The sequence below is a fragment of the Ipomoea nil genome, unplaced genomic scaffold (genome assembly GCF_001879475.1).
Source record: "Ipomoea nil cultivar Tokyo-kokei standard unplaced genomic scaffold, Asagao_1.1 scaffold2387, whole genome shotgun sequence".
Taxonomy (NCBI): Eukaryota; Viridiplantae; Streptophyta; class Magnoliopsida; order Solanales; family Convolvulaceae; genus Ipomoea; species Ipomoea nil.
Window position 1 is genome coordinate 641021 of NW_017618815.1, and position 12746 is coordinate 653766.

Genomic DNA, 12746 nt, shown 5'->3' on the forward strand with positions numbered 1-12746 from the left:
AGTTAGGGATACAAAATTCATAGAAAAAAATAAAAATTAATATAAATAAGCAATAATGAAGTAAAAATAATATTATTTCGAACTTTTAGAGGAAGATTGTAAGTTTAGGGGCGAGAGAAAAATTGGTAGAGTTTAGGTATGAATAAGATAATGAAGAAAAAAATAATTTTATTAAATTTAGATAGGTTTATAAAGACTTTCAAAAAAAAAAAAAAAAGATAGGTTTATAAAGTTTAAATTGGAAGAAAAAATAGAGTTTAAATAGAGAGAGAATATTCAAAGTTGTTAGAAAGAAAATTTTGAAATCTGGGGTTTGATGGTTGGATTTCAACTATTTATATTTGAGAAGAAAAAGTATACAAAAAGTCTTAAAATTAAAAAGTCTATAAAAAGTTCATAACTTTTTTAATACCACATGACTTTTAAAGAATCTCTAGAAGTCTTAATTGAATATCACACGACTTTTAAAGACTCTTTAAAAATCTTGATTGAATAACGCTAGACTTTTAAAGACTCTTTAAAATTTTGAATTGAATACCTCCAAACTTTTAAAATTCATAAAAATCTTTAAAACTCTATGAAGTCATGATTGAATACAACCCCTTAGATTATTTATTCCATAATTATTTCAGATAAGCTTCTAGAATATTAATGAGGTGAACTGTCGTGAAAATGGTCACTGGCCCCATCATTATATTTTTAAATCGAAAAAGGTTTGTAATACTCATGAAGTAATAAGGCCTATTCGTCGTTAATAATATTTTAAGAAAGGTTGGTCAGTTGGTTCAGTCAAACAGTAAATAAATAGAATGGAGTCAAACTTTACTAGACAAAATTAAATAATGATTGGTTATTAAATTTATCAAACTTTATTTATTTTAATTGTTTATAAAGAGTAAATTATGACATTAATTAAAGGCAACAATAAGATTTCCTTGTATGTATATGGTAGAAAGCAATCTAGTTCATCAGGTTACCTCAATGAATTTCACTCTGCCAACCATTGTAGCAACTTTGGCTACCACTTTTCTACTAATCACTTTAATCTACAACCTCGTATTTCACAAAGGTTCGACCCAAGAACCACCGGAAGCTGGCGGCGCATGGCCAATAATTGGCCATCTCCACCTCCTCGCTGCCCCTCGAGCCACCTTCAAAATCTTGGCCGACATGGCTGACAAATACGGGCCTATATTCCGAATAAGGCTCGGCTCGAAACAAGTCTTGGTGGTGAGCGACTCGCGAATCGCCAAAGAGTGCTTTACAACTAACGACAGAGCGCTCGCAGGCCGGCCCAAGGCCTTAACTTCGGAGATCATAGGATACAACTACGCTATGTTTGGGCTGAGTCCGTATGGTGAGTACTGGCGCCATGTCCGCAAGGTTGTGGTGCTCCAGCTGCTCTCCAACCGCCGTCGGGAGACGCTCATGCGGGTTTGGGAATCGGGAGTAAGATTGTTTGCCCAAGACATCTACCGAAGCTGGCTAAGGGACAAGAATGAATCCGAGGTTGTAAAGCTGGACATGAAGGAGTTATTTGGGAAACTAATCATGGACGTCACGATGCAGATGCTTTTCGGGCAGCAGTACGAGGAAGAAGTGAGCCGGAGAGTAGTGACGACGGCCCGCCAATTACTTAAACTGAATGAGGTGCCTGTTGTGGGTGATTATCTGCCATGGCTAAGATGGTTGGACATAGGAGGACATAAGAAGGCCTTGAAGGAGACAGCCAAAAAGATGGACAGTATAGTGGAAGGCTGGCTACAAGAGCATAAAAGGAAAATAAATTCGAAATCTAAAGAAGAAGAAGACTTCATGGATGGATTGCTTAAAAGTTTTGATGGTGATGGTGGCGATGGGGATCACAAAGATATTCCTAAAGATTTTGATGCTGACACAATTGTGAAATCTACTTGCATGGTATGTGATGACTCTTTTGTTGTATAGTACTCTGATCTATAGTAAAAATGAAGAGTAGTTTGTCATCAATCATATAAAATTTAGTTGATAGATGATATATAAATATTGCAAACTCAATAGAAAACATGATGGGTATACCAACTATTTATCTAATGTTGTCATTTATGTGTGTGGGAGCAACCTCTCAAAGTAAGGGGGGTCCTCTAGCCTCTATGGTTCATGTTCAGTTGAGTCACCATGATTTACATCCTCCCAAATGCTCTGTCGGGTCGGGGTGTGGGGGGCCTTACGGTTGGGGTTCAGCCTTTTGGAAGAATGTTGTCATTTATGTTATTATTTGCTCTTTTATGGCAGGGTATGCTATTAGCTGGTACCGACACAACTACTACAACATTAATATGGGCGCTCTCTTTAATATTAAACAATTCTCTTGTGCTAGAGAAGATTCGGGCAGAACTAGACATCCATGTTGGAAGGAAAAGACATGTGAACCAGTTTGACCTAAACAACTTGATTTATCTTCAAGCTGTGGTGAAAGAAACTTTACGTTTATATACTCCTGGTCCTCTCTTACTGCCCCATGAATGTATTGATGATTGCGTGGTTAATGGTTACAACATTCAAAAGGGTACACGGCTATTAGTGAATGTATCTATGATTCATCGAGATCTAGATATTTGGTCAGATCCAAATGTGTTTAGGCCAGAAAGATTCTTGAATGAATACAAGGATATTGATGTTAGGGGCAATCATTTTGAACTAATACCATTCGGGAGTGGAAGGAGAGTGTGCCCTGCGATTTCGTTAGCCCTACAAGTTATGGAGTTGGTATTGGCATGTCTTATTCATGACTTTGATTTAAAGAGAATTTCAGATGAGCCTATTGACATGATAGAGATGGTCGGGATGACCAACAAAAAGGCAACTCCCCTCCATGTTTTTCTTACCCCACGCCTGTCTTCGCATCTTTACGGTTGAGCTGCTTAATTATGGAATTGTATAGTAAGTACTATCTTTCATGGCGTTTTATTATAATTCGAGTAGTTAAAAAATTATGTTGTAATTGAATTATAACTACATCCAACCAAACAACCCATGCATAAGAGTGAGATTTGGGGCAATCCAATGCCGTTCCTAAAGGTAGGGAAGAAGGGTGTTGACCATCAATCCATAAGAGTATAAGACATGGATTCAGATCTCATAGAAATTATAAGGCTCTGAGCTACAGTTAGAGCTTAGTCTCTACATTGCATTTAATACCACTTTTTGTTTGTTTGTTTGTTTTGTTTTATTTTGTTTTGTTTTTGTTTGTTTAATTTTTGTTGTTGCAATATGCTGGTGTTAAGAACATATGTGTGTATCCTGTGAACATTAATTTAATGTATTGCCGTATTGGTGTATGATCATTGTGCTTATATATATGCCATAAGCGTGAATATTATCAATAGTTATGCTGTACATGGTGCACACGTTGCAAAACAACGTCGTATTGATTAAAAACATGCATCCCATTAAAAAAAAAAAAAAAAGTTTTGATTTCCTTCAACAACATTATTGTGGATATATAGTTATGAATTATTGTGGATATATAGTTATGAATTTATGCATATTTAGTTCATTCATTGTGGATGTTTAGTTCATTCATTGTGGATATTTAGTTCATTCATTGTGGATATTTAGTTCATCCATTCTGGATTTTGTGTTATTCATTTAATGTGGATATATAGTTATGAATTTGTGGATATATAGTTATGAACTTGTGGATATATAATTCAAATTATACAAAAAAAAAAAAATGTTATTGCCAAAAATCGAACCTGATTTTTTTTTAAAGTAGAACGCGCGTTTTTAATCAAAATAACGTCGTTTTTGCAACCGTGTGCACCATAGTTGCACAACATAATTTGCCGAATATTATCGTGGACATCATTCCAATTCTATCTGTTCATTACTATATGATATATATATAATCAAATAAACATTATATATATAGACTTGCGCTTGGGGCAATGACGCAGCTAGTGAGGTTCTAATCGAGGCGCGTCTTTTGCTGGTTGAAAACTATTTCCAAACTCCCTCTATTGCTTAGGTTCGCCCTAAGCCTTAGAGAATATTTAGAAGGGTTTCCTTATATCTAAAAAAATATATAGACTTGCGTTTACCTGATGAGAACATCTCCCTCATTAGAACGTGAGATTTAATCTAAACCAATAAACCATAGAAATCAAGGAATCAAAAGCTAAAATTTAAGATTTGACAATAATTAAATACCTTAAAATAAGGAGTATAAACTGGGTAAAGCTGCCTACTATGGGGCATATGATTACGGATTGTTATGCTGTGCAATCGTGTACACCATGCATGGTACATACGGGTCTAAATTCATAATATTTATACTGTAAATTTATAATTTCTATAAAGTATATTCATAAACTCTATACTGTATATTCATAATTTTTGAACCGTAGATTCATAATTTAAATACAGTAGATTCATAATTTCTATAAAATAGATTCATAATTTCTATACTGTAGATCCAAAATATAGTTCTTATAGGAAAAAAGGTCAAATAGGCCTTCGAACTTTATTGAAAAGTCAATTAGACTTCTAAATTTTATAAAATTGCAATTAAACTCATCAACATTTTTTTGGTGCAATGAAGCGCAAAAACCGATTAGTGACATGTGATAGTAGGTCACTAGGGTTCTGGCAACTTTTCGGCGACACTCTGACCTACTCCGGTGCCATTATATTTCCGACGACAATAAAGCAACCAGAAATTGATGAACAGTCGTCGGTCACCACTGAAAAATGAGACCATGATCGCCTTCTCTAGTGTGAGAAGGCTTGAGAAAGAGACCACTTGGTTCCCTTCTTCAGTGAAAAGGCAACCCGGGGTTGCCTTTTCACACTGGAGAAGGCGACCATAGTCGCTTTCTTCAATGGCGACCGGTCGTCGGTTGCTTTGTTCTTAGAAATGGCGTTGGAGTAAGTCGGAGTACGTGTATGTCGCTGAAGGGTTGCCGGAACTCTAGTAACCTACTATCACAAGTCACTAACCGGTTAATGGGCTTTATTGCACCAAAATAAAATGTTGAAACAAGTGCAAAAACCCATGAAAATATGTCAATGGACAACAACCTAAAATATGCACAAAAGAACAAAGAATGCATACTGTAAGTGTACATAGTTTTGTACACATTAAACCTATGATTGGCTAATTTATTTTATAAGTCATAGTCTTAGGTTTAAACAAAAAAAACTCTTGGACCATGGTTATTTATTATAAGAGACTTTTTTTGTGGTTCACAATCAATGAAGAGGAAGTCAGCTATGAATGGTTCAAGCATGGGAATCTAAATTAAATGAGTGGCTGAAAATGAATCAAGCAAAGAATGAAGCTATTCACGTGGATGTTTGATCAAGGGATTAACACTATAAAAGGAAAGGTTACTCATTGTGGAAAGTTGCCTTTTTGAGAGTTATTATTCTGGCAAGTGATTACTACTTACGTATTAAGAAGCTATTATATTATTACTCTGCTGAGCTACTGACTGAGCCTGACTCAGGTGAAGTACTGTTCAAGATTATCAAGGGATGCACGTCACGGTCCAGGTTGGATGTTAGGAAGGTTGTTTGTAGTATGGTAGTTAAGACTGTAAGGGTTTAATGTACCGTTCTATTGTAAAACTCATTGGTGAACATCAATAGTGGATTGGGCTGACGTGGGATGCCCCGCAGACGTAGGAGAAGCGCTCCGAACTGCGTAACAAATCGTTGTGTACTTGATTTACTTACTGCTTTTATTTTCTATTATTTACTATCATTAAATAACAAAAATTAATCGATCAAAATCTAATATAAGTTTAAAAATCAAGTAGAAGTTCAGGTTCAGCTAGTTTAAGGTTCACGGCATAATTTCAATTGGTATCAGAGCTTGGAGACTCAAGTTACTAGTCTTTCGATCTGGCTTTTACGTGTTCCTTTTACGTTCAGCGGTTCATTCTGTTCTTCTTGCTATTACTTTGTTCAATCTCATTTGTTGCTAAGTGTTTCAGAATGGAAAGGTTCAGGCCCCTTCCCCAGCTTACAGGTGATAACTATGCATACTGGAAGGCTCGAACGAGAACTCATCTTAAAGCTCAAGGAGATCAAGTTTGGCGGGCAGTTCTGACTGGTTGGACTCCACCTACAAAACCTGGTGAAAATGACGGTGATCCACCAGTAATCAAACCTGAAACCGAGCGAACTCAAGCTGAAATTACCACTGCTGGATATAACGATAAGGCTCTTGACACAATCTATTCCTTAATGCATGAAAATCAATTTTCGTTGGTTACAGGTATTGATTGTGCAAAAACTGCTTGGGAAATCCTCGAAACCACATATGAAGGTACGAGTTCAGTCAAACAGTCAAAACTCCAGCTGGTAAAAACTGAGTTTGAAGAACTACGTATGAATGAGGATGAAGACATTGCAAGTTTTCATGGACGCTTACAAGAATTAGCAAATCGAGCAACTATTCTTGGAAAACCCTTCTCCCAACAGAAACTTGTCAAAAAGGTCTTACGATCCTTGCCTCCGAGGTTTAGGATGAAGGTAACTGCCATTCAAGAGCATGACGGCTGGGAGGACAAATCTGTAGCTCAATTAATGGGCAACCTTCGAACCTACGAAATGGAAATCCTTACTGATCACACTAAAAAGCAAAAGACGGTTGCGTTTGTAGCTGAAGAACAGGACGACATTGCATCAAATGATGATTCAGTAGCATTTTTAACTAAACAATTTTCTAATTTTTTGAAACCGGTATCTCAGAAGAATACACAAAACAACAAACATAAAAAGGGGACAAGCACCAACGTGCCAAAAACTGGCACAAAAAGTGGCGTGTCAAATTCAAAAAATACTACTTCACGACCAGCTCGCCCCAAAGAAAAGTCAAACAACAAAGGAATAAGGTGTTATGAATGTGAGGGCTTCAGTCATGTTCAAGCTGAATGTCCAACGTATCTTCGACGAAAGAAGTCCATGACAGCCACAACTTGGAGTGATGATGAACCTGAATCAGAAAATGCTGAATCTGACGCAGAAGAAATGTTTGGCAATTTTGTAGCCTTTGCAGCCAAGAGTACGATATGCTCTGAACCTGTAGATGCATCTGATACAGAAGGTGGTGATTACAACTCGGCAGAAGATCTTGACATACCAGATATATCTTATGAAGTAGAGTTTAATAAACTGTATCCAAAATGGGAAGCATTACTTAAAACATATCGTGTAGTGTCTAGTGAAGTTAGAGTTTTGCAAAATGCTGTAAATGTGTTCAAAGGTCAAGTTGCAGACAGGGATGCCTTAATTAAAGACTACACTAACCGAGAAGAAAAACTGCAACAGGAAATCAAGAGACTGACGCTGGAACTGAACACATATATAAAGAGAATCCAAATGATGGATACCACATCAACTCTTGACGAAATCCTTGATTCAGGGCGGCAATCCTCTGCAAGATTTGGTATTGGATTCACTGGAGAAACCAGCAAAGACAAAACTACATTTGTCAAGGCATCACATTCAGAAATTGCTCCTGAGTCAAGCAAAGCTAAAGACTATCGTGAATCAGTTCCTATTTCAGGCTCAGCAAAACAACCACGAGGTACAATACGTCAAAAGTTTCAATATAAGGTTTATAACCCTGTGTGTCACTATTGCAGGTTACGTGGACACATCAGACCTGAGTGCTATTATTTCTACAAAGACCAAATGGTGGAAAAACACAGTCATAGGTTTATCACTCCATTTGTCAAACAGATATGGGTAAAAAAATCTGATTATATTAGCTTTGTATCCTTTCATACTAAAAGTGCAGGTAGGGATGACAAATGGTACTTCGATAGTGGCTGCTCACGCCACATGACTGGGAACGCAAAATATCTATGCAACATTCACGCAAGCAACGGTGAAGTAACCTTTGGAGATGGTGTCAAAGGGCAAGTAACCGGCGTAGGTACTCTAAATGTTGCAGGTCTGCCGAAGTTGAAAAAGGTGCTACTAGTAAACGGACTCCATGCCAACCTCATAAGCATTAGCCAACTCTGCGACCAAAACTGGAATGTTAGCTTCACCAAAGACAACTGCAGTGTTATGGATAATGAAAAGCAATGTGTTATGGAAGGTAAGCGATCAACAGACAGCTACTATATTCTAACAAATGATATCCTCTGTTGCAGGTCCAACATAAATGAGTCTAAGTTGTGGCATAAAAAATTAAGGCGTCAGCAATCCAGCTAATTAAATTCCTTTTGCCCGTGTTAATAAAATTTCAGGTACACTAATTCACAAATAAATATTACTTAGTGTTACTAATATTTTTTTTCTTTCTCTCGTGTGCAGATTAAGTCTTAAGGCTAAGCAGTCATAAAAGCTATCTTGAATCCACGTTTTAAAAGTCAAGTGTTCAGGTCTTATTAGTTTCTAATCTATCCAACTTCTCTTTATCTTGAATTCCCTAAAGATGATGTTTGTTTTGATATTATTGTGCGAATATCTTTTTGAACATGAATTATCCATTCTAGTTTATATATATACGTGTATCACTGGATTCATTAAATCATTAGGTACTTTTAATCTTTTAGATTATTTCTCTTTACGTGTTCATTTTTTTTTTAAGTGTTCATTTAATTTGCTTGGGTTATTCTTTATGTTTTGTTATTGATTGTTTCTGTGTGTTCACTAAATGCCATATCTACGTTGTGTTGGTGTTTTTGATAATTCTTTGATTATGCCTTTTTGTTGGTGTTTCATGTGTTAAAATATGTTTGCTTGAATGATAAATTTGGTGCAATTTTGATTAATGTGTTTATTTCTCTGTGTTATTTGTTTGGTCCGGTCATGACCGTCTGTGTTTTTGTTTGATTGTGTGCTTTCATGATATCTGTTGTGATTCTGTGCCTGAATCATCTTCTTGTCTTGTTTGACCAAAATTGAAAATTTCTTGAATTTTTGTGCTTCTTTGTTATTTGCTAAGTCGTTTTCAAGATTGTATGTACCTTGTTCTGTGTTTCTCTTTTCTATTTTCACTTGTGCAGGTTCATGTGGCAAAAGATTTCGTAAAAAGCAAAAAGGAACTATTATGGAGCTGTTCTCTCTATTTCATCGTCAAGCAAAAGTTATCTGGTATTAGTTATTGGCTTCTCTTTATATGGTTTCTCTTATTGGCTTTAGTGGATATTATTGGATATTGGATTATCTTTTTGGCTGAAAATCTTCAGATTATTAGGTTATCCAAGTTACCATATTATTTGTGATATCATATCCTTTGGATTATCATGTTATTCAGACTCTCGTGTTATTGGTGGTGTGATAGCTTTTTATAAAGAATCTCTGAATGGTTTTTTCTACTATTGCGAACATGGAATGAATATGACAACACTACCTTCTTGGTGTATGATAATTACTATTGATAAATATGGATGAATGTTGGATAAGTTTCTTGCTATTTTACGGGAAAGAAGGTCGGGCACCCCGTCAACTCACTAGTCTAATCCACTGATTTGATGTTCACCGATCCTTTTTGTCACTTATTTGGCAAAAAAGGGGGAGTAATGGAAAGGAGGAGTTTTTGAAGAAAGGGGGAGTTTTATGAGAAATGGGAGTTTTATTTTGGCTAAATATTTTGGAATATGAAATAAGGGAAGATACAAGAAAGGGGGAGTAGTAGGAAAGCATGATGACTGCGACATATGGAATTTTTTTTAGTATGGCTTGTCTACTACTCTATTATGCTACACTTCTTTTGGTAATCTCTGACTTAAATATATCTCTTCAGTTTATGGCTATTATTATCAGTTACTGGTTTTTATTATCTAAACAGTAAATCTATTGTTATTGGATGATCAGCTTTTATTTAGCTAATCTTTCTATTGGTGATCAACTATTCTATCTGAATATTGAAGTTTTTCGGGGTTCATATACAGCACACGTATTCTCTGAAAATTAATACTATGAGTTCATGGAACATGGTCTACAAGAGTTTTTTGGCAATATTTTTTTTCTTACCTTAGGTTATTGTATGGCACATATATTAAGGGCTTTTTAATAAAATTATTGTATCTTTCTTGTTTGCCCAAAGTATAAGATGTTAGAGTTTTTGCCAAATAAATAGCCAAAGGGGGAGATTGTAAGTGTACATAGTTTTGTACACATTAAACCTATGATTGGCTAATTTATTTTTATAAGTCATAGTCTTAGGTTTAAACAAAAAAAACTCTTGGACCATGGTTATTTATCATAAGAGACTTTTTTTGTGGTTCACAATCAATGAAGAGGAAGTCAGCTATGAATGGTTCAAGCATGGGAATCTAAATTAAATGAGTGGCTGAAAATGAATCAAGCAAAGAATGAAGCTATTCACGTGGATGTTTGATCAAGGGATTAACACTATAAAAGGAAAGGTTACTCATTGTGGAAAGTTGCCTTTTTGAGAGTTATTATTCTGACAAGTGATTACTACTTATGTATTAAGAAGCTATTATATTATTACTCTGCTGAGCTACTGACTGAGCCTGACTCAGGTGAAGTACTGTTCAAGATTATCAAGGGATGCACGTCACGGTCCAGGTTGGATGTTAGGAAGGTTGTTTGTAGTATGGTAGTTAAGACTGTAAGGGTTTAATGTACCGTTCTATTGTAAAACTCATTGGTGAACATCAATAGTGGATTGGGCTGACGTGGGATGCCCCGCAGACGTAGGAGAAGCGCTCCGAACTGCGTAACAAATCGTTGTGTACTTGATTTACTTACTGCTTTTATTTTCTGTTATTTACTATCATTAAATAACAAAAATTAATCGATCAAAATCTAATATAAGTTTAAAAATCAAGTAGAAGTTCAGGTTCAGCTAGTTTAAGGTTCACGGCATAATTTCACATACTATCCATAATGCTTATATAAATCAACACTATAACCCAACAGGGTAGCTTAACTGGCAAATGAGTTCTCTTTGTGTGGAAGAATTCCAAGATAATCTGGGTTCGATTTTTACAAGTGACGATTCCTTTTAAGCCAGCTTCTGTGCCTCTCGGAGCGAACCGGGTGGACCTGGACCACCAGATGTGTAGAAGCTCCCGCTCCCAGAACCCATCGCCACTCTATAATGCACACGACCCCATCGCCACTCTATAATGCACACGACCCCATCGCCACTCTATAATGCACACGACCCCATCGCCACTCTATAATGCACACGACGCACCACACAAATACACATATCACGAATATATAAGAAACACAAACCATACTACATGTACCACCGTAGCTGCACGGAAACCACCAACCATCGATCTCCTTTCTCACTCTTCCCAGCTTTTCTATACATCTAACCCAAGATCTCGTCATTTCTCATTCGTTTTCTTCCCGAAATGATAAGGATTCCCAACTTCAAGGGAAAGGAATTTTTCCATATCAAATCATGCAGCAAGACATGAAACGGCAGCAGCTTCCTTTCATGTTGGTAAAGCGAGCCTCCGATCCATCTCGGGACTTCTGTCGCTTCTCTGCCGACCACCCTCGTCACTCTCCCCCCTCAAGAGCCTGATGCCATCATCGTCAACTATCCTGCTTGTCATGGCTGCTGGAGATTAAAAAAAGAAAAAAAAAAAAAAAAAAAAAAAAAAAACCACCAAAACTATACTATAAACATGAAAAAATAAAAAATAACACACATGCTGTTATGAGTTATGACAAACACCAAAGCTTTAATCCGTCAAAAATGGAGAATAGTTGACGCAAAGAAAGTAAAAGACTCCAACGACAAATCAAAAGAGAATCCAAAGCTACATGACCTTAAATTCAACTCTAAAAATATGCATAACATATATACCAAAGAATTAGGTTCTGGTGCGGTTGTGTGATCAAATCACTAGTGGAAATTGTGGAATTTTCGACCACCTGAAAGTGATCTTAAATCAAGTTGATACCAAAAAGTGGTCGAAAATAGCAACAAAGGTTTTTCCGGATACCAAAAGTGGTCGGAACAAGGCTTTTGACTTGATTTAAGATCACTTTCAGGTGGTCGGAAATTTCATAATTTTCAGTAGTGAATCTGAGCAATTGATCTTGTTTAAGTTAACGTTCATGATTATCAAAATAAATTAAAACAAAAAAAAATACAGTGGCAATTTGATAATTTTTGCATCTAGTCAAATTTAAGGTGCGTCGTTTTTGTGCTTAAGGTGCGTGAGTTTCGTGCTTAAAATGCGTGGGTTTTGTGCTTAAGGTGCGTGAGTTTCGTGCTTAAGGTGCGTGGGTTTTGTACTCAATATGAGTAGTTGTTGAAACTTAAGGTTACGTGGGTTTCCTTATTAAAGTGCGTTATTTTCCTTGTACGTGATTTGTATGCTTAAGGTGTGTCAGTTGTGTGAAACTTAAGATGAATCATTTTAACCTTAGGTGCGTGGTTTATGTTCTTAAGGTGCTCTGTTGTGTGCTTAAGATGCGTGACTGCGTGATTTGTGTTCTTAAGGTGTTTTGTTTGTGTGCTTAAAGTGCGTGATTTGTGTACTTAAGGTGCGCCATTTTAATGTTTAAGGTGCGTCTTTGGCACAACCGCACGGAAACCCTTCCCCTCACCTAAACCCTTCCCACATACCCAAAATATAATATCTACAATTAAAAATTTATTTAGAATACCAAAAATACCCTTATTACATAAAAGAGAGATCGAACATGGAAAGGAAAAGAAAAAAATACAATCATCAGATCAAGAAAAATAAATGACTCAAATTAATCCTCACATTCTCGGAAAGGGTGTTCTGATATGAAAATAA

At 36.3% G+C, this 12746-nt stretch overlaps 2 protein-coding genes across 2 annotated transcripts; both read left to right on the forward strand.

Annotated features, from left to right (window-relative positions):
* Window positions 1-916: 916 nt before the first annotated feature.
* Window positions 917-3004, forward strand: LOC109152173 (cytochrome P450 CYP82D47-like). The gene is made up of 2 exons (XM_019299741.1): window positions 917-1920; window positions 2275-3004. The coding sequence occupies exons 1-2, from the start codon at window positions 940-942 to the stop codon at window positions 2896-2898; spliced, it is 1605 nt and encodes a 534-aa protein (XP_019155286.1). The 5' UTR covers window positions 917-939; the 3' UTR covers window positions 2899-3004.
* A 2975-nt stretch (window positions 3005-5979) lies between these two features.
* LOC109152132 lies at window positions 5980-9181 on the forward strand. The gene is made up of 5 exons (XM_019299707.1): window positions 5980-7576; window positions 7635-7706; window positions 7790-8095; window positions 9009-9096; window positions 9145-9181. The coding sequence occupies exons 1-5, from the start codon at window positions 5980-5982 to the stop codon at window positions 9179-9181; spliced, it is 2100 nt and encodes a 699-aa protein (XP_019155252.1).
* The last annotated feature ends 3565 nt before the right edge of the window (window positions 9182-12746 follow it).